General features: G+C 38.9%; 1 protein-coding gene across 6 annotated transcripts; it reads left to right on the top strand.

Moving 5' to 3' along the window:
• Window positions 1-16,826: 16,826 nt before the first annotated feature.
• LOC138903582 (putative RNA methyltransferase At5g10620) lies at window positions 16,827-21,668 on the top strand. Of its 6 annotated transcripts, none has more exons than XM_070191961.1 (8): window positions 16,827-16,970; window positions 17,051-17,085; window positions 17,297-17,439; window positions 18,282-18,348; window positions 19,501-19,578; window positions 19,799-19,944; window positions 20,439-20,512; window positions 21,131-21,668. In XM_070191961.1, exons 1-7 carry the CDS (start codon window positions 16,922-16,924, stop codon window positions 20,476-20,478), a joined length of 558 nt encoding a protein of 185 aa, XP_070048062.1. In that variant the 5' UTR covers window positions 16,827-16,921; the 3' UTR covers window positions 20,479-20,512; window positions 21,131-21,668. The 6 variants fall into 6 exon arrangements, with proteins under 6 accessions (XP_070048062.1, XP_070048059.1, XP_070048060.1 ...); XM_070191958.1 differs by having other exon boundaries at window positions 20,816-21,668; XM_070191959.1 differs by having other exon boundaries at window positions 20,789-21,668.
• The last annotated feature ends 1,270 nt before the right edge of the window (window positions 21,669-22,938 follow it).

Below are 22,938 nucleotides of genomic sequence, written 5' to 3'. Positions count from 1 at the left end.
AGGTGCGACCATCGCAGATGCAACATTTGTGCGCAAAAGCGGAAGGAGGAGGGAATGCCTGCCATCGCAGTTGCAGAACTTTGGCGCACTTGCGAACGCGTAGGTGCGAGGCTATGCGCGCAGATGCGAGGCTTGGTTAGGCGAGTGGAACTCGCACCTACGAGGCTTTTCCCCAGGTGCGAAGCTGCAGGTGCGTTCCCACCTCCGCATGTGCGAAAGGCTTGTTTGGCAGAAAGCTTAAAAGAACGGGAATCAACCATTTTTGCCCATTTTTCCTCCATTTTCGAGCGATTTCAGAGCTTTTGAGAGGGGAGTTCAACTAATAACTTGGAGGTAAGTTAATTCTACACACCTTGAGTTAAACACATAGATTATGGGTAGATTATAACTAGTAAATCTTAGAAATCAAAGGTTTAGATAAAAAAAAATCTAGATTTTTATAAAAACGGAATTTTAACCACGAAAATGATTATGAAATTGGGTAGAAATTATATATTTGAGTTCTTGAGATTATAGGTAACGTTTTCATCCGAAAATTTCTAAAATCCGGGCATGTGGGCCTGAGGTAAATTTTAGAAATTTTACTATTTTGGTTATGGTAATTTAATAATAGCCTAAATTCGAATTATTGAACATGTATTAATTATTTTGTATAATATTTGGATAGCTTCGGATTTTTCGGCATCGAATTGAGAAATTAACGCGATGTGATAATCGGAAAGTGGACTTTGAGACAAAGTAAGTCTTTTGTCTAATCTTGTGAGGGGGAAATTACCCCATAGGTAATTAAATCAATAATTATTGCTAATTGTGGGGGTTACGTACGCACGAGGTGACGAGAGTCTGTGCGTAGCTACTATTAATGCTAAAGTCCGGGTAGTTTAGAACTCAAAAGCATGAATTACTTGTGCAAGTTGTATTCTTTACTTAATTAAAAATTATTTGATTAAGTGTGTGTGTGTGTGTGTGTGTGTGTATAAATATATATATATATATATATATATATATATATATATTGTGAATTGTTAGATAAAAATATTAAAAGATGAAAGTTTCATATGCTTAATTTTCTGTTTAAATTAATTAATTGTTAAAAGAATTATTCATCCTCCCGAATTTATCTTATAATAAATATACTCTCCATCCGGAGGTACACAAGAAAATGTCCTCATTTCTTGTCGAGCGGGCCGAATGCCTCGGCAGGATAGATGCATCTATGGATCGCGCCGCACATCCCTCGGCAGTGTACACGACACTCTGGATCAGGTCGTACGATCTCGGCAGAAATCGTGCCTAATAATAACAATTACACGATACTTTGATAGTTTATTGCAACTTGTGAAGCTAATTGATAAATTTAAAATCTTTGAAATTTAAGAAATTAATTATCTCTGCTTGTTAAGGAATTATTGTTATCCCTGTAAATGAGGTTAATCAATATATTAAGAATTGTTGCATTTGAAGGAATTTAATTATTTTTGCTGGTTAAAGAAAATCATTGTAAATTCTATAAATCATGTTGATCTAGATATTGCTATTTTTATTTTATTTATTATTATTGACTCTTAGTGAGTGTCAAAGTCGGCTATCTCGTCTCTACCACTTTGAGATTAGGCTTGATACTTACTGGGTACACGTTGTTTACGTACTCATGCTATACTTGCTGCACTTTTTGTGCAGGATCTGAGGCAGGTACTAGTGGAGGACCTATCATCGTACATCTATGTTATCCAGAGGCGTAGTGGTGAGCTGCCTTTCTGAGCCGTTCTGCAGCTACCATTGTCTCTCCTTGTATTTTTATTCTGTATATTTTTATTTCAGACAATATTTGAGATTTTGTATAATCTACTAGATGCTCATACATTTGTGACACCAGTTCTTGGCACACACATTGGTGGAATTTGGAATTGTATTATTTTCTTGGATTTAAGTTAATCAGTATTTCTTTTTATTTCTTTAATAGTGCTAGAAAAATAATAAAATTACTTAGAAAATTATTCTGAAAATAATTGATATATGTTTAATTTATTTATTGGCTTGCCTAGCTATAGTGTTGGGCGCCATCACAACTTATAACTGAAATTGGGTCGTGACAGTGACATATTCTATAAATGCCGCCACGTATACACCACAATCACTGCAATAAATAATAGTGGAAAAGATTTAGCATTCAATGTAAAATACAATTAGTTAAACTGAAGGGAAAGCAGCACATAAAATGATCCCTCATTTTGCTGGGGTATCTCACCGACCAACCACTGAATGTCAAGAGGGTCAGTAATACATTTTTCAATGTATGCCTTTGTGTTCTTATAGTTGATGTCTGGACGCTTGCCATAGAAGCAGGTGCATGACAAGTAGAGGGGGATCATAATAGCAAACTTGTCGACTACAGATTCAACAAGTTTGTGATTACGTGAAGATACCATAGAATCATAAACATATAGAACCATATCGGTAATGTTTAGCACAACCAACAACCAATGAAATTTCTCAACAATGTTTATGGGCATAATCACAAAGTCAACTTTGTCCCATGCAATATTTGCAAGTAATCGATATCCCAATATGTATTCTGATACGACGTCCTGGGTTTGACAACAGCAAGCTTCTTATCGGCAGAGGCATTAGTGTACCTCTCATAAATTTGTTCTATTCTAATCTTGAACATACAGTCAGTGGTTGTAAACCGTGTTCTGTTTTTAGGGTCATACTTTCCTCTCTTTCTCAAATAGTATAAAATAACATAAATGTGCTGCAAAAAAAAAATCATTATTTCTCGCTGCTGCATACAATTTAACTATAATTTTCAAATAAAAAATCTACATATATCTAAAATAATAGAATACTTCGGCTAATCATTAAATTCTGGCAGAGTATGAGTGCACCGTGTTGTTGAGAATTTGCCCGGGATATGCCAAAGTATAAAAACAGTCATTTTTATCAACTTTCTCCACTCCAAGATCAAACCACAGGTTGAGCTGGTTATCTTTTATAGTATAAGGCGCCTTCTTCCTATTTAAAGACATAGCAAGTACAATTAAAATGTAGTTGCAATTGAAAATCCATAAATTCTATGCACTCGATAATACAAAGAAGTATATAATCTAACCTCTTTGAAACCGTGTCGGTACCTAAATATAACCATTTATTTAATTCTTCCAACAAATCAGGATCAACATCGTCACCAATAACCCAGTAAATGGATGCTTGATGTTGAAAATTGGAGGAGGTCTAGCAGAAGTGCTTCCACCAGAACTGAAATAACTGAGAAAGGGGGATCTGGCATGCTTTTCAGGAAACCTTGTTCTTCCTTGATGGACAGGGGTTATTTCATCTTCATTAACCTCGTCGAACTTAACTATCTGTGAGAAGTTCTCGTGCAGCTCAAATCATCAAGTGTTATTGCTCATTTTCCAAACCTTGAGTCATTGTCCGAGTCATCTACATTTATGAAGTCGACTGTTCCACATACAAAGTTAAAAACAAAAGAATAACATTGTATGTTTTTTGAATCAGAAATGTTGGGAAACTGTAAATGATATGAAAGCTGTTATTTTTTCTACAATTATATTGTAATATACAATACCACTGAAATTTTTATTGCAATCCTCTCCTTGTTGTATAACATTTGCTTCTTGAATTGGAGATTGCAAATGCATAGTCTACTTCTCCTCATTGAAATGCTCTCCTTGTATGCCAACATTTGCATCATATTTTGGAGAGTGCACATACATAGTTTCCTTCTCTGTGACAACAAGTGTGTACAACTTAAGAGAATTGTAGATCATTTGTAGTAAATTCAAATAAAAATTATAGATAAATTGTAGTTGAATTGTAGTTAATTTGTTAAAATATTGTCATGTAGCTGAGATGTAATATGTATTATGAAATATGTAGATAAAATATACTAAATTATAACTGCAGTTTCTTCCTCCAATGCCTCTAAAAATTGGTAAGATAAGTCAATACTTACCGGGCATGATATAGGAACATTCTCATCTTTTTGAATGTTAGACATGTATCCTATATCTAAGACAATAATTAATATAATGTAGATTATTTGTCGATAATTTAGGCTATATGTATATATAATGTAGATTATTTGTCATTAAATTGTGTTAAAACTGTTAAAATACCTCTTTTTCTGCTGCTGCCCAACACTTGTTTAGCACTACTGCCATGATACTGTTGTTTGTTCTTTTTCTTTGTAATGCTCATCATTTTTCGCTGAACTGCTAGTAAACTGCAAGCAGAATTTGTTAGACTATATATTTTATGAATGCTAATATAAACATAAACATGGTAAAAAATGTTTTCCAAAATGAATATATTTTAAATGAAACCTTAGCATCAATGTTAGTATCCTGTTGATTTTTTATTGCATGCAACATAGACTTGATGGAATCATTGAGTAACACTCGAATGCTACCTAGTTCTTCAAAAACCTAAAGAACAAAAAATACTTATAATGTATCCGACAATAAGAGGCTTACAGATATATAAAGAAGACTAAAAATCAAGAATTAGGTATACCTCTTTCTTGAACAATCTAAGGTCTGAACCAACCTAAGTATAAAAATAGAAAGAGTTAATGAAATAATTTGCATAACATAAATTAAAGAAACCAACTAGGAATATCATTAGTTGTTACCTTATCAACATCTTTTCTTAATTTGTTTTAGTTGTTTCAGAATATCTTTCTTGCCATCTATTCTCATTGCTTGCTTATTGGTAGATGAAGATGGAGCATCTGTCAGATGCTCAGCCTGCATTTCAGCTTTTTCAAGAATGTATTTAACTTTGTCTGGCAAAGTCATTCTAGAAAGCTCTTCTCGGGCTTCAATCATGTTGGTGAACTGAGTAAAATAAAAATGTGAGGGACCTAGTCATCATATATATATATATATAAAATATGTAGATAATTTGTATTTATATTGTCTGTACCATAAAATTAAAGTTTAGTTGTGTTAAGTATGTCAATATTTTGAGATACCTTATACAAAAGTGAAAAACATTTACCTTGATCCATGATGGTTTAATCATCCTCTCTTCCAATGCAGAAATCCATATCTTGTCCTTACTAGCTGTCCAGTTAAGTATGCGGAGGATCGAATTACCAACTCTTGTAGCTATATCAGTATTGACTGTAGAGAAACACTCATACAACCGAATTTGCATAGGGAGTGGAAAACCTAGAATGAGATAAAAATGCACAAAAGATTCAGCTTATGCCTAACAGACTGAGGCAATTGTGTATAAGCTTCGATACCCCATGCGAAATTTGCATACTACCCCGAGTCCACCAAATAGAACTTAAATTGGTCTATCAAACCATTATCTTTCTCTGAAGGACAGAGGACGAATTCTATCAGATAGAGAATACACAGCTTGACTGCATCCTCATCATTCACCCAACTACGGCTGGTTACAATTTGTTTCAAGTATAACTTCTCAACTTTTTCCTTGTTCGGAAAATAGCTCCTCATTGTTTTACTATCATACTTAGTTGTGTAACCAAAGTCCGTTACTTCTGTAAAATATCTAAGGCTAGTGATAAGGGTAAACTCCCTCAACCAAATTTCAACCTCTCACCCTTTATCTTTGCTGTAAAAAAAAATAAGAACCGTATGCGTTCAATTCATACTTCATGAGAAGGTGAATTGTCTGATTTTGGATACATATTTTGGGCATGTAAAGAAAGTGCCAAAAACATGTCTTCTTAAACAACTTTAACCCATTTTCAGACAATAACACCTTGATTTGGGCAGGAACAGCAGGGTCGGATAATGTCTGGAACCTAGTGGTGCCATAATCAAAATTATGTGGTGCAAAAAATGTCTGATTTTGCACCAAAAGAAACAATAAGTTAATAAAACATATTTAATGAGAAAAAAACAAAATAATAACAATTCTATTACATTTAGCTACATCTAGAAAGACATTAATACATTTCATACAAATAAGTTACAAAATTAGTAAACGTATATTGTTTACCCTTAAAATCGGATAACAATTGAATTTGTATGTGGTTTTAAGAATATGTGATCTAACTTGATACAAAATGAGAAATCAGATTAATATTGAAATAAACGAAGAAAAAGTAAATTCAAACCACATAAATTGAACAATCTTAGCCCTAAAGATTAGTCACCCTTGAGTCAGAAATGCTTTTATCGATGCCGGAACAGAATGACAAGATAATGAGAACTAGAAATAATAATATATTGCTTTATGATGCATGTTACAGTGTCCTGAATGAATTGTCAGACCCGCCTTTATATAGTAGAGGAGTCCTACTCTAAATACATTTCTATAAAAGGTAAAAATCTCTTGATTTGTTGATTGTCGGTTCCTTGCTGATACGTGCCAAGATTCTCGCCATAATATCCGACCGGTCGCGGATATTTTGGTCTTCTGTTAGTTATCTCCGAGCTTGTTCGAGGCTAAGGTCGACGCCAGACTTAATTTTCCTCGAAGGCAGGCTTTCCGACCTCGGGTTCTAGCTCGACGGGACTCGAGGTCGATCTTCAATTCTTGGTCGCCATGTTCCCAAGCCTAATCCACCAAGTTGTAGTTGAGCTTGAAAGCACCAGCGCCCTGAAAATCCTATCGGACTCACTCAATCGACTAGGGGACGAGTCCGAAGAAGAATAAGAAGCTTCCGAATTGATGACCCGCGTGAGAAGCGGCACCGAACTGCCTCAAACCGGGGTGGCTGATGAAGGGGTAGTGGCCGAGGCCTCTGAGCCGGAGAGGGGCAAGGCTGTTTTGCCCCGAACTGGGGAGGTCGATAAAGAGACCACGACCGGTGCTTCTCGGGTAGAGGATAACGCCCCGAAGGATGCACTTGGGGTGATAGGTCTCTCCGAGTCGCCTTCATTTACTAACTCAATGATCAACGAGGCCCAGATGCTGAAGGACTCCCAAATGAGGGGCGACAGACTCTTTTAACAATTTCTTTGACGGCTTAGTTTCTACTGCCTCAGAGGACATCATCGGGTTGGGTGACTTACCGGTGCCAAATAAGATACCATCCTCGAGAGCCATTGGCCCTTCTTCAAGTCCGAAATTAGTAAATCGGTTCCTAGCTTCGAGTGCAGATCCTGACCGGAAGCAGTCAATCATTATGTCTATCTTGAAGGATGCCCAGGTTCTCTCAGCCCCCGTAGGGGTTGCTAGTTATCTTCGGTGCCTGGTGACCGAAGAGGATCAAGCCAAGATGGACGAAGTGGAAGCACCCTACTTGTTCAACGAAGCACAACAGACATTAAATAGGGTAACTTTGGATGCCTCTTTTATGTACTTAGATTAAGTCACAAACAATCGTAACATTTTTCTTTGTGGTTGCAGGCCTCGGTGCTTCATCATGAGACTTTTCTCCGATATCGGAAGAATTAAACCATCACGAGGCCTAGACTCGGGAGCTTGCTGAGAAGAGGGATGCTTACAAGCTTCTCAGTGAGAAACTCCAGACTGAGCTAGAAGCGGCTCGAAATGAGCATGCCGTCCTGGTCAAGCAGGTAAGAAGAGTTTTTGAAGTTAGTGACGATGAGTCAGACACAGTGGCTAACGGTCCAAACCTGCAGGTTCAAAATAACTTGACCAGATCGAGCAGCTCCAGGTGGATGTGGATACGATAAAAGCCGATGCCGAAGAATGGAAAAGAAACATGGACCACCTAGACTAGGAAAAGGAGACTTCCCGGACACAATTAGCTTCGGTTGAGGTCCAGCTCCAGACTGCAAAGGTAAAGGCCTCGGTATAGGACAAAATGATCGAGAAGCTCCTGTCTCAGCTGAGCTCGGCGGTCTCCGGTCAAGAAAATATGTCCAAGAAGATTGAGGCATCCAAGTCAGAGGTCGCCGTGGTCAAGGCCGAGGCTGATGCGAGGGTGGCCTAGCACAAAGCCGATGCCTAGGCGGCTCAAGACCAAGTGAGAAATATAGTGGAGCATACGAAGTAGCAATCTCGAAGAGAGGCCCTCGAGGGAGTTCATGCTCGGGGTTTTGACTTATTGGCTGAAATCAAGAATGCCAAGGTGTTCGAAGCCAAGGCCAGGAAGCTGGCTTATCCCAGGAGGAAGATTCCAAGGGGTCTGAAGATTCGGGTGAGTCCGAAGGCGGCGGAGACCCGAAGGTGATGATGCGACCCCCGATGAAGACTAGGCCACTTAGGATCCTTTCAGATGTTTTTGTCTTTGCTTTTCGAGGCCGTTCGGCCTTTGTAAAATTTTGTATCGGAGCTATTTGGCCCTTGTAAAAAGAATTTTGGATATGAATATATAAGGCTTCCCCCCATCACAACTTTTGTATTTTTTCCTTTGTTTTATTATTTTCACTCGCAAAGATCGAAAAGCCTTAGCATGAAATAATTAGGTTATGTTCGAAGGTTCAAACAAACCTTGCCTTTAACATTATTATGTTTTAAGGCATCGTGGGGATTCATTATCACCAGAAACGTTTTTCTCAAAGTAGTTTAGATTATAGTTTGCCGAGGGTAGCCTTTAGAACCAGTTATGACATTTTATGAAGGCCTTGTTTTTATTACGGGTCTCGGACGTCTCCGAGCCGTGTTAATATAGATGTAGCCTTTTTAGTTCGGGTGTTGCCTAGTAGGCTTGCTATCCCGAGTTATCCGGGATTCCCTAAGATAATAGTCCTCGAGTGAGAGCGGCCGTGGCCTTTGAAATTCGGACGTTGCCTAATAGGTCTTATGCCCCTGAAGTCTAATATCTTGAACCGTCCGAGTTTGTTTTCGGACGACAGTCCTCGAGTGAGAGAGTTATTGTTCGAACTCGGGTTAAGGAGGCCCTTGGGCTCGATACCTTTAGGGGATCGGATGTAGTAAATTCGTTAAGAAATGCAAGAAAAAATTTTAAAGGACAAGATGTTTGCAAGAAAGAGACTTCTTTTTGTTTTTGTACATAATAATTATACATGTGTACATGATTTGTGCCAGGGTTCGAGCAGTCTATGTGAGCATAGTTCATTTGGCTATTTGTCCCTTACAATGGATCCTATCGATCGAGACCCTTCAATCTTGAAGTCTCTTTCCATGCTAAAGTCAATATCCAAGGGTAATCCCCCTACTTTTCGGGGTTTATCGAAGAAAGGCCTCGAATGCTGTTGTGATAATCGTCACCGATTCGTAACCGGCCTTTAATTTTAAGCTAGCACGATTTATTGGTTGCCTCATTAAAAACCTTACTGTAAAACCCATTTGGGACAAAACTGATTCAAGGAAAAAAGAGTGCAACGCGTGCTTTCAGACCTAAAATCTCGTATCGTCCCTTATTGGCTACCTGCAAGCGTTAGTTTAAAATGTAAATAAAATAAAGAATGGGGCGTACCTTAGCAGTAATATCGCTTCAAATGAGTTATATTCCAGTTGTTCGGTAGTTGCTCGCCGCTCATTGTTCCGAGTTTGTAGGATCCTTTTCCGGTGATCTCGATAATTTGGTATGGTCCTTCCTAGTTCGGTCCTAATTTCCCTTCATTCGGGTTTCGGATGCTTAGTGTGACCTTTCTTAGAACCAAGTCCCCGGTATTGAAGTGTCAAAGGTTGGCCCTTTGATTGTAATACCTTTCGATCCGCTGTTTTTGGGCGGCCAACCGGACAAGGGCGGCTTCGCGCCTTTCATCTAATAGCTCCAGGCTCGTACTCATAGCCTTATCATTTGATTCATTTGTTGCATATCAGAATCTTATACTTGGTTCTCCGACCTCGACCAATATTAAAGCTTCGTCGCCATAAACCAAAGAAAATAGGGTAGCCCCGGTACTGGACTTCGAGGTCGTACGGTATGCCTATAGGATTTCGGGTAGTATTTCCTTCCATCTTCCTTTAACGTCGGTTAACCGCTTTTTAAGGTTTTGGAGTATGGTTTTTTTTGGTAAATTCATCTTGTCCATTCCCACTAGGGTGGTAGGGTGTTGACATAATCCTTTTGATCTAGTGGTCTTCAAGGAATTTGGTTACTTTGTTGCCAATGAATTGTTTCCCATTATCACATACAATCTCGGCCGGCATTCCGAATCGGCATATGATGTGGTCCCAAATGAAATCGATGGCTTCCTTCTCCCTGACCTTCTCGTGCGCCTGGGCTTCCAGCCATTTAGAAAAATAGTCAGTCATAAATAATATAAATTGAGCCTTACTGGGTGCCCATGGAATGGGGCCAATGATATCCATTCCCTACTTCATGAACGGCCATAGAGACAAAACCGAATGCAGCAGCTCCCCGGGTTGATGAATCATCGAAGTATGTCTTTGGCATTCATCACATTTTCGAACGAACACCTTTGCATCTTTTTCCATGACGATCCAGTAGTAATCAGCTTTGACTATTTTGCGAACCAGATTCGGCGCCCGAGTGATTTCCACAGGTACCTTCATGGATTTCCCTCAAAACATACTCAGCATCCCCCGGCCCTAGACATATTTAAAGTGGGCTATTGAATGTTCTTCTGAACAGGGTTCCATCTTCGGACATGCTAAATCGGGTTGCCTTTGTACGCAGGGCCATCGATTCTTTTGGATCCGAGGCAGTTTACCGGTCCTGAGATATTCCACATACTTATTCCTCCAGTGCCAAGTTAGGTTCATTGAGTTGATCTCTTCCACCACCGATTTTGTAAGCTGTACGACTTCTCCCGAGTTGAACTCGTCGTCTTTGATCGACGACCCCAAGTTAGCGAGGGCATCGGCCTCGCTGTTTTGATCCCGAGGTACATGTTGCAAAGTCCATTCTTTGAACCGATGTAATGTCACATGTAGCTTGTCCAAGTGTCTCTGCATTCGTTCTTCTCTGACCTCGAATGTTCCATTAACTTGGTTTACCACAAGGAGGGAGTCACACTTGGCTTCGATTACCTCAGCCCCGAAGCTTTTGGCTAGTTCAAGGCCTGCAATCATGGCCTCATATTCGGCTTCGTTGTTAGTCAATTTCACAGTCTTAATAGATTGTCTAATTATATTACCTATTGGTGGCTTTAGTACGATGCCAAGTCCGGACCCTTTTGCGTTTGAGGCGCCGTCCGTAAAGAAGGTCCAGATTCCTGAGAAAGTTCTTGAGCAAACCAATAACTCTCTTTCGACCTCGGGTATTAGGGCCGGCATAGAGTCGGCCATAAAGTCTGCCAAAATTTGAGACTTAATAGCTGTCTAATGTCAGTACTCAATATCGTACCCACTTATTTCTACGGTCCATTTGGCCAACCGGCCCGAGAGTCCGGGCTTATGCATAACATTCCTCAACGGGTAAGTAGTTACGACACATATGGGGTAACACTGGAAGTATGGTTTTAGCTTTCTAGAGGCGCTTAGCAAAGCGAGCGCCAGTTATTCCAGGTGAGGGTACCTAGTTTCGGCCTTACCTAAGGTCCTACTAACATAGTAAATTGGAAATTGCGTACCTTGCTTTTCTCGAACTAGGACTCCACTTACCGCTATCTCCGAAACCGCCAAGTACAAGTACAGTTGTTTGTCTGTCTTTGGTGTGCGAAGTAGCGGCGGGCTCGATAAGTACCTCTTGAGTTCCTCTAAAGCTTGTTGGCATTCCGAGGTCCACGAGAAGTTATTCTTCTTCTTCAATAGTGCGAAGAATCGGTGGCTCTTGTCGGATGACCTCGAAATAAATCGCCCCAGGGCGGCTATGCGTCCGGTTAACCATTGCACGACCTTTATATTGTCCATGACTGTGATATCTTTGATGGCTTTGATATTATCGGGATTGATCTCAATTCCCCGATTGGATACCATAAATCCGAGGAATTTACCCGACCCAACTCCAAACACATATTTTTCCCAGTTCAGCTTCATATTGTATTGCTTCAGTATGCTGAAGGTTTCCTGCATATATTTTAAATGGTCCTCTGCTCGTAGGGACTTAACTAACATGTCATCAGTGTAAACTTCCATTGATTTTTCTATTTGTTCCTCGAACATCCGATTTACTAGGCGTTGGTATGTGGCACCGACATTTTTTTTTTAATCCGTGGCATTACGTTATAACAATATGTGTCGTATTTAGTGATGAAGGAAGTTTTTTCCTGGTCACTCGGGTCCATCCGTATTTGGTTGTACCCGGAATAGGCGTAGATAAAATTGAGCATCTCGTGGCCGGTCGTGGCATCGATCATAAGATCGATGTTGGGCAAAGGAAAATAGTCTTTGGGACATGCCTTATTCAAATCTTTGTAATCTACACACATTCTTAGTTTATTCCCTTTTTTAGGGATTACTACTACGTTTGCTAACCAATCCGGATATTTAACCTCCCGAATAGACCCTATTTTAACGAGTTTAGATACCTCGTCCTTGATGAAAGCATGCTTTATCTCAAACTGTGATCTCCTCTTCTGTTTGACTAGGTAGAACTTCGGGTCCAGACTTAGCTTGTGAGTGGTTATCTCCGGCGGGATCCCTGTCATGTCAAGGTGGGACCAAGCGAAACAATCTTCGTTAGCTATAAGAAATTGAATGAGTTTTTCCCTGAGCTCGGAGCTTAACCCCGTGCCTAGGTATACCTTTTGATCGGGCAAGCGTTCTTGCAATATGACTTGTTCCAGCTCCTCGACTGTTAATTTAGTGGCGTCGGAATCATCGGGGGCTATAAAAGATCTGGGAACCCCATAATCATCATCCTCTCCTTCCTTTTATTTGTCCGAATCTGCCGAGGATGGTATCGGTGATTGCTATTTGGCCCCGTTTCTGACCATCTGGTTTGGATCCTTAGATGTTGAGACTATAGACGCAGGTATCACCTCCTCGCCGCGAACATTTCCTTTGCATCCGGTTGTTCACCGTAAACTATTTTGACTCCACCAGGTGTTGGGAACTTCAGTGCCTGGTGCAGTCTCAAGGGCACCCCCTCATGTTGTAGATCCACGGCCTTCCGAATAAAGCGTTGTACCTCATGTCTCCTTCGATCACATAAATTTTAGTTTCCTGGATGGTCCCGGCGGTGTTTACTAGTAACGTTATTTCACCCTTAGTGTTCTCACACGCCATGTTGAATCCATTTAGAACTCGAATTGCAGGCACGATTTGGTTTTGTAGACTGAGTTGCTCCACGACCCTCGATCGAATGAAGTTGGACGAGCTACTTGGATCAATTAACACACGTTTAACTCGAATTTTATTTACGAGTATAGATATTACTAGTGCATCATTGAGGGGTTGTACGATCCCTTTTGCATCCTCATCGCTGAAAGATAAAGTTCTTTTCGGTATGTAGTCTCGAGTACGTTTCTCCCTAGTGATGGATATTTTGGTACGTTTCAACATCGGCCCCTATGGGACATCAACCCCACAGATGATCATGTTAATGACGTGCTGAGGTTCTTCTTGTTCTACTTGTTTGTTAGAATCCATGTTCCTGAAATAATTCTTAGCTCGGTCGCTCAAGAATTCTCGAAGGTGCCCATTGTTGAATAGTCAGGCTACTTCCTCTCTCAACTGTCGACAATCTTCCGTTCTGTGACCGTAAGTGCCATGATATTTGCACATCTGGTTAGGATCCCTTTGGGTTGGATCGGATAGTAGAGGCCGATGCCATTTGGTATCTTTGATGCGCCCGATAGCTGATACAATGGCGGCAACATCGACACTAAAGCTGTATTCCGATAGCCTCGGCGCTTCTTTAGGCCCGACGGACCTGTCGAAGCCATTTTTGGTCATGAGTCCCCGGTTTCTTTGACCTCGGTCATTTCTCATTTCGTTTCTCATGGAGTTCAGCGCGGACCCACTGCTTCTCCGATCTCCATTATATGGCTGGTACCGATACCTGTTTGGCTTTGGTTCGTGATCGATGTCTCTCTTGACTCTGTCGAGGGTTCTGACGGGATAGACATACCCCGAAGGGGCCCGGAGTTGATCATCTTTGACTCTGATTTTCGATTGATACCTGTTGTGCACGTCGCCCATGTAACGGCCGGGTATTCTATCAGGTTCTGCTTCAGCTGATGTGAAGCCACCAAGCTTCGAATATTGAGTACCTGAGTGAAAGCTTGAACAACCCAATCATCAGCGATCGGCGGCAGATCCATTCGTTCTATTTGAAATCGGGACACGAATTCCCTGAGCATCTCGTTATCCCTCTGTTTGACTTTGAAAAGGTCCGATTTCCTAGTCTCGACCTTGATGGCACCAGTGTGTGCTTTTACGAAAGAGTCTGCAAGTATATCAAATGAGTCAATAGAATTAGGAGGTAAGTTGTGATACCATATCATAGCTCCATTTGACAGGGTCTCCCCAAATTATTTCAGCAAAACAGACTCAATCTCATCATCCTCCAAGTCGCTCCCTTTGATGGCACATGTATAAGAGGTTACATGCTCGTTTGGGTTGGTCGTTCTGTTATACTTGGGTATTTGGGGCATACGAAATTTTTTGGGGATCGGCTTTGGAGCCGCGCTCGGAGGAAAAGGTTTTTGCACGAATTTCCTGGAATCCAGTCCTTTCAATATGGGAGGTGCTCCCGGGATTTGTTCTATCCTGGAGTTGTAGGTCTCCACCTTTTTGTCGTTAGCTTCGATTTTCTTTTCCCCTGATTCTATCCGCTTTGCCAGCCCCTCAAGAATCTTTATAATCTCGGGGTTAGCTCCCGATTCATGTTCATTTGACCTTTCTATGACCGATTCATCCCTGCAGGTGACTTCCTTGGGCGGATCAGGCTCAACCCTGCTCGGTGCACGACTTTGGTTCTGTAATTGAGCTATCACCACCTGTTGAGCCTGCAGCATTTTGAAGATCACCCATAGACTAATCCCGTCTCCTTTAACATTTTGTGTGTTTCGAGTTGCCGATCGGGCTCTGCCACGAACGCTATTTTCGGGGTCGGTAGGCAAGTTTGCATCGATAGCCACATGTGAATTAGCATCAATCGGATCTGCGATCGGAATTCTAATGGGATCAGCAGGTGGTTATTTTCACCATGATGACCGAACTCGTTGTCAACATGCAGGGGTGCTGATTGAGAGTTCGATATTTTTTATTTTAGCCTAGAATCAAAGACACTTCAAAGAGCAAGTGTAAAGTAGTGTGTGTTATTGAGATTTGTATCAAATAACCAATATTATCCTTAGCCCCACGGTGGGAGCCAAACTGTTTACCCTCAAAATCGAATAACAATTGAATTTGTACGTGGTTTTAAGAATACGTGATCTAACTTGATACAAAATGAAAAATTAGATTAATATTGAAATAAACGATAAAAAAGTAAATGCAAACCATACAAGTTGAACAATCTTAGCCTTGAAGATTAGTCACCCTTGAGTCAGAAATACTTTTATTGATGCCGGAACAGAATGACAAGATAATGAGAACTAGAAATAATAATATATTGCTTTACGATGCATGTTATAGTGTCTTGAATGAATTATCAGACCACTCTTTATATAGTAGAAGAGTCCTACCCTAAGTACATTTCTATAAAAAGTAAAAATCTCTTGATTTGCCGATTGGCGGTTCCTTGCTGATACGTGCCAAGATTCTCGCCGTAATATCCGACCGGTCACGGATATTTCAGTCTTCTGTTAGTTATCTCCGAGCTTGTTCGAGGCTAAGGTCGACGCCAGACTTAATGTTCCTCGAAGGCAGGCTTTTCGACCTCGGGTTTTAGCTCGACGGGACTCAAGGTCGATCTTCAGTTCTTGGTCGCCACGTTCCAAGCCTAATCCACCAAGTTATAGTTGAGCTCGACTTCGACCGTATACATATATTACAACTGAATTATATTGAAGCTACAAATGCACTGACAAATTTATGTTTAGAGCAAGAAAGTAGAAACTAACAACTAAACATAATATATACAATTTGTTTACAGAAAATGAAACTCACATCTACAAATAGAACAAAAAATAACCAATAAAATCAACTAAATCATGTAGTACATTCCCTAACAAAATTATTTCAAATAATGTACGACAAATCTACAATTTCCATAAAAATATAGAAAAGTTGATAACCAACAACAAATATACACAATGTAGATAAAATTTCTACAAATATATAAAAACAAAAAATAGGTATAGTCATGAGAATAAAAATAGATTTTGTAACTAAAAAAAGAGCAAAAATTATAAGTACTACAATTTTACCTTCTCTAATGACTGTTGGGGGTATGTTTTAAGGAGATTTTTGACCTTATTCCTTTTTGAAGGTTTGATAGTAGGGGAAACTTTGATTTTTTTTTGCAGGTTTTGGGATAATTTCTTCTTCGACGAAATCATCATCACGAGCAATTTCTTTGCCCTTCCGCTTTACTGATTTAGCAAATGTCGAAACTTCACCAGCATCCCTGTCATGCTTGAATTTTGTTTGCGCTTTTGCCCTAGCTTCATGAGGGGAAAGCTTGGACTTTGTCTCTGATTTTGCATGTCTCGATTTCACTATTTTTTTTTTGGGTGAATCTTGTGAGAAAACACCTAAATCAAAAGTAGGAATATCATCAACATTAGCTTTTTAGGGCTATTTTTTAGAAATCCTTTCTTCTTCATCGTAAGGGAAGGAAAATTTGAAACTGATACTGATTTCGTAGGGTTTTGAGAGAGGAATCAGAAAGTTTGAGAGAGATATTATAAAAGATTTTTGAATAAAATGTAAGAGAGCATTAACGGAGGGAGAGAGTATCAGAATCGTGGGGTATGGACAGAGAAACGTGAGGGAGTGAGTTATGTACGTTTAGCGAGATTATAAGAGTTAATTGATATCTCATTTAATTCTTATAATGTATATAATTGGTAAATTGTATATGACTATATAATTAAATTGAAACTTGAGTAGTTAAGGTTTCAAATAGTGTATAGTAATGTAATATTTTTTTTTCCATTAAAATATCATTTTAAACTAAGAAAATGCTCCCTGAAATAAACCCAGCATCAGTGTGATAAGATAATTCAGACCTTTCACCTGAAAAATGGCAGTGTCACCTCTAGCCGGTTTCAACAACCTTTCAATTCCGTCAGGTTCGTAAATTTTCCACAGAAATCACAATTTTATTTATTTTTGTGTATTTTTGGGTTTTAATATTTTAGAATATATCCAGGAAAGCAGCAGACCAAATTCGCTGGCCAATCAGTGGTATGAATTCCTTAATTTCTCTCCTTTTCTTAATTAAGCTAAAAAACGAAAAAGAGGACTCCTACTAAGCTCGAATGACGTTAGCCTTAACTATTTACCAATATTAAATTTAGAATCCAATTTATAGCTTTTAAAATTGTTGTTCTAAAATCTAGAACCATGAATCCTAATGTGTGTACATTTGCTTGCATTTTTTGCTGGATTTATACAGAGAGCAATACCTATACGCGTATTGACGGTTGGAAAGAAGCGGTCACAAGGGGTGCAGCTAATAGTTGATGAGTATATGAAGAAGCTCAAGCATTATTGTAGTGTTGATGATGTACGGATTAAGTCTAATCCCAGAAATGCACGGTGTGTTTGAATTCTGCCCTTTCTTTTGCCAAGTTGGTATATTTCAAATTTTAATTGCAATGTTGGTGAAAATTTGTGAATTCTCGTCTTTGTGTGACAGATTTTTAGGGAAAATGTAAGTGATTTTTTGTTACTTATTTTCTGGTGTTTGGTAAGTAATGGTAAGTAAGCAAAAAATATTGTCTCAGGAGCATTTATGTATAATCTAAGCAAACACTGTGAGTGTTGATGGTGGGAGTACCGGTTTGGGGTTGGGGTGGGGGTAGGGTGCATGGGAGGAGGGTCAGTGGGTTGGCAGGGGCTGGAGGTGAGGGGTTGGAGGGCGGGGTAGTGGGGTGGGAGGAGACAATCAGTGTGGAATGCCACTTATGCAACTTGTTTTCCCTACTCCCACGATATTTAAGGAACTTGTTTTCCTTAAGAAAATGTTTTCGAGAACATTTTGATCAAACATGGGAAAATTAAAAAAAAAAAAAAATTCCTCCATACCAAACACACCCTAGCTAGATGTGGTGGTCCTTCTCGCTTAAGTTTTGAACTTGTATACCAGTAAGCTATGATCTAAATCAGCACATCACTATCATGCTCTATGTTTAAGTTTCATTTTATTTCGTCGGGCCACTGATGGAATCAGTCGGATTTCTTTGTTGTATTACTGTAATGGCCATATTGACATATTTGAGTAACTTTAGTTCATAGTCTTTGTACTTTTTGGTAGATATAGAGGCTTGATTGATTATCATCTATCTACATTGTAAATTTCACTTCCGTTGGATGCTTAACCTTCAGCATTTTGTTAAGCAGAATATAATTTTGAAGCTTGTTATTTACATTTGTTACAGTGATGTAGTGGCTCAAATTGAACATGAGGACATGGCTGTTATGGGCCACATCAGGCCTGATGAATGGGTAAGAGTTCAGTAGCATTTAGCTCACTGAAAGTTTTTCTTTTCTGTGTGGATCTACTTCTTCTACTTGTCAAAAAACTCTCTTCAATTTGCAAAAGGTGAAAGCTGAACAAACTGCTTGGAACACTACTCTTTCTAATTCGTAACTTATAGAACCTTCTATGTATTAACTGATATATAACTTACTGACAAAACTAAATGTTGCCGAACTATTCTTTTTGAAGAATGACCACGCGCTGACAACAGTTGTGAAAGAATTCTGTCTAAATAAAGCTGACTTACAAAACGATCCCTGTTATATTATACATTGTATTTAAAAAATAATTTATCCGAGCATTTTATGATTGAAAGGCTACTTCCAGTAATAGTTAGTCATGTCTTGAAGGAACTAGTGACCAATGTGGTCTATTTAAAAACTAGAATTTTGGTATTCACACCAACACTTTTCGCCTTCAGAGCAAAAATGGGGGAAGAACTTTGGAATAAAATTTGCAAAATAAAAAATGGAACATTCTACAAAATTTGGATAGATTCTCCAACACGAGGAAGTATAAATTTAAATAGAATGGAAGTGACAACCTGGATGGAGAAGACGGTTGCTGAAACAAAGTAATCCATAAAGAAGTATTATTAAGGAATGCTTATATTGGTGAAAAGATGGAGAAAGGAATTGAGTCAATTTGATATATAATAAAATTGCATAATAGACTAACTGGTGGATGACCTATGGCTATGAGGACCAACTGTCAGGATTCCTGTAGTGATGTTGCGTTTGGGGCGAATTCCAAGGGAGTAACAAAATTCATTTATATCTCGAGTTGTGAAAAGAATTCCTAGGCTGCATGCAATTTTTGACTAGTTTTACTGAAATTTTACCTTGTTTTACTATTGTACATCTGAGTGGTTTGATATCAGGCAGGTTTAAATGATTTTGTTCAGCGGGTTTTTTGCTGTCTTTGGGGTGTTCAGAAGCTTTTTCATTCTTGTTGAAGCTGTTGATATCTTCGTATTTTTTCCATGCCTCAACATTAATCAATTTTCTGGGAGATGGAACACAATAATTGCACTCTCTTGACCCTCACAAAATTAATGGTTACATTCTCCCCCTTTTCTCTTTCTGAATTCTCACTGTCCCTAATCTGTTTAAAACCAGGTTGTAATGTTGGATGAGCGTGGTCATGATGTGGGATCTGAGCAGATGGCTTCTTTAATTGGAGATGCTGGAAACAAGGTGAGTGATGCATCATCATGGCACAGTCTTCTGTTCATGGTATTATCTGTCATGGTTTAGCAGCAAATCTCCCTTGGGAAATGGAAGTTCTTTAAAGGTCTGCTGCCTACTGTCAAAAACATTTGATCAATACGACATCTTTCCTCAGTAGGATGAGGATCTATTCGGAAAAGATAGACACTAGAATTATTGTGTGATTCTACTCCTGTCTGTCTTGTAGGGAGCATCAAGCTTACTCTTTTGCATAGGTGGACCTTATGGACATGGAAGACAATTGCGGGAGAGAGCTAACATATCAGTCAAATTGTCATCTTTAGTCTTAAATCATGAGATTGCCGTGGTTGTACTGATAGAGCAACTTTACAGGTGAGAGACTGAAACAGACTATTCTTCTTTTAAAGTATTGGTGCTGCTATTTTCTCTGTCAGTAAAAATTTCAATGTTCAGAAGATTGTTTGAGAAAATAGTTTCATAACTTGAAGTATTCATGCGTCCTAGTCATACTGTTCTCATTACCTATCCACTTCCTAAGAGGAAGATAACATAAAATTATTCCTTTAAAGAGCTCTTATATATCTTTCGAACTAAAAAGCAAACATATATTCTCATTCCCTTTCTGTATTACACACTGTCCCATAAACGAGATTGAGGCATGTATTCTACAACTACGGCAGACATAGTGTTAAAATGGCTAGCCACATAATTCCTTCCTTCCCTTCTTTATAGGTTCCTTTCATCCACTTATGTGGGAAGTGTCTTGGCGTTAAATCTTTTTTGTCAAATCTGATTGTTTATCGTATCATGACCATACATGAATTTCCAGAAACCTAATAGATACACTGCTCTGAATATTTTGACAGAGCGTGGACCATTCTTAAAGGACAGAATTACCATCACTAGACATCGGTGTCTTAACTATGATAAAGCGACAGAGGTACAGGTAGTACTTTCCCGTCCTAAATATTTGAACTTCTATTCTATTTCCTTACTGAACTTGGTGCCATGTAATTTAAGTTTAATAGATCGAGCTTTGGCAAATGTGCTGCATTGGCCTTAAATAATGAGTTTGGAGAGTGATGCTTTATTTACTTATTCAAATAAAACAAGCTTTATTACCCATCGTGCTTCTCTATTTCAAGTGTACTACATAGCAAAAAAGTTAAATGCATTAGCATGTCATACCCTGGCTAAACACCATGTTTTTTACTAGCATGTAATTGCCGCTAAATGCCTACAGAGAAATATCACTCACAATTATACTGTGGGAAACTGGGAATAACTTCAGACCAACTCAATGCAAACGGTGACAAAGATAAAGCTAAGTTTCACTAACTCTACCACTTATTGTTGCCTTTATTAGTAAATTTATTTTTGGTAGTTTTCCTGATCAAACTAGAAATTACCATTCATACCATTGGGTCGATAATTTATTGACTGATTTTTCAGAATTTCTATTTCTTGGATTGGATTAAAAGAATTGAATGACTTCCAAATTTCATTCAATCACCATCAGAGGAACCAAACTTAACTCAGGTTTGAAATGTCTTTTCAGGATGACCTTGGCCCTCATTTATAGATACTGGACTTGCCTAACCACCCGCCTAAAGAGGAAGAGGTGGTTGAGAAGTGAGCGGAACCACATCCTTAGATCTTAGAAATCTGTTGAGGTTGTGACTGTCCAAATTGTTGATGCTTAACTTGGTCTATGATGGGTCTGCGAAACCGGACGGTACGTCTATCGTGATTGTGTGTCATGCAACGTTTATAGACTGGTGTGTCATGTCATGCCTGCTAGTTGGGCTTAGCCGGTCCGAATCTGACATTGGAATGTTGATGAGCCTGGACCTGACATATCTTAGGCACTAAAATGATCTAATTCATTATGTCATCGCCACTATTTCTAATGAATGGAGTTAGGTTTTATGCATTTATATCCTTCTGGGTTTTCGGAGAGAAGTTAGACAACTATTTATTTCTTGTGATAAGGTATTTATTTCGTTGAAACATTTGCCAAACTATTATGTACGATTTTGAAGCACATCCTGCGACGCTTGAGATTTATTGTTATTGATCATTTGACACGTTCCACACTGCTGGGAGGCCTTGACTTTGTTTTTACTTGTATCACATTATGCTTCTTGGGCTGCATTACTGACTAGATTGACTCTGTTTTGCTTAGATGCTCCATGTACTTGTTGGGAGTGGGTTCTGGTTGCTTATGGATGTCTGTTGATTATTTTCATACAACTTTGAGTCTCAATTATGATATTACATTGTATTGAGTATATTACTTGATTGCCTGTTAATTGGTTCAGTAAGCGATTAGAGGCCGGCTTAGTGAGTAGTGGATCTGGTCACGGCTCACCAGTTTTGAGTTCCAATTCCACAACTCTATATGGTTGTCACTTGTCCTTTCATATAATAGATTCTTGGCTATCACAATACAAAGGAATGGAAGAGAGGTACTAACACCAAAATCAGAAAAAAGCTTTGACAACCCAATTTCAGCAATAGCCTTGTTCATAGACCTATACTCAGATAGTCGAGAGCAGAAATATCAGTTGCAGATAAAATGATGTCACAGGTAGGATAACTATAGCATCACCAGAACCTCTTGTGAACAGGGAATACTCATTTAATGAATGATTCTATCATCTAGAGCACATAGCTTGAGACAATTTTACAGACCATGGAATTTTACAACCTAGGAGAAAGTTTCAGGAATTGTCTCATGGAAATCTATACAAATGATAAACAAGAGCTTCTCTTGTAAGCATTCATACATATAAATATATTTTAAGAGGCTTAGTCAAAATGGAGTAATTAGTGATATGAAATCAAACTTTGATTATCATTGTTTAAGTGGTTACTATAGTCCTTTTATCCTTCCTAAAGGGTCTGTCTTAAACTTTTTGTATCATCTTAGACCTAAGAATGATCAATGTTGAATTAAGCTGATGTGACAGGGAAAACCAAGCAATCTTCCATCAGCAGGAAACTAAACCTGTGGACCGCGGACTCAACAAAAAATTGAAATTTATATTTCATTCTTTTTGTACAGTTATGTAAGCTGTCATTCATATTATATGCTATTGGATAAAATTCCAGCTTCGCCCCACTTGAGAAAATTTCATCATTAGTCCTATTAGGTGTACAAGTCAAAATAGGGGAAACTTGCAAAACATCATCATATTCATGTAAATCAAATAAAGCCTTGTCAACAATGTCATAGAGAGTTTCTAGCTAATTTCCACATTTGCCATAAAAGAGAAACACTTAACCTCAGTAGCTCAATGAATTTGGATACTGATATGTATTGCGAAACAAATCATTCCACCATTTTGCAAAATCGATAGTATT

This window comes from Nicotiana tomentosiformis, chromosome 12, assembly GCF_000390325.3.
Source record: "Nicotiana tomentosiformis chromosome 12, ASM39032v3, whole genome shotgun sequence".
Taxonomy (NCBI): Eukaryota; Viridiplantae; Streptophyta; class Magnoliopsida; order Solanales; family Solanaceae; genus Nicotiana; species Nicotiana tomentosiformis.
This window is presented reverse-complemented; position numbering and strand designations above follow the sequence as displayed.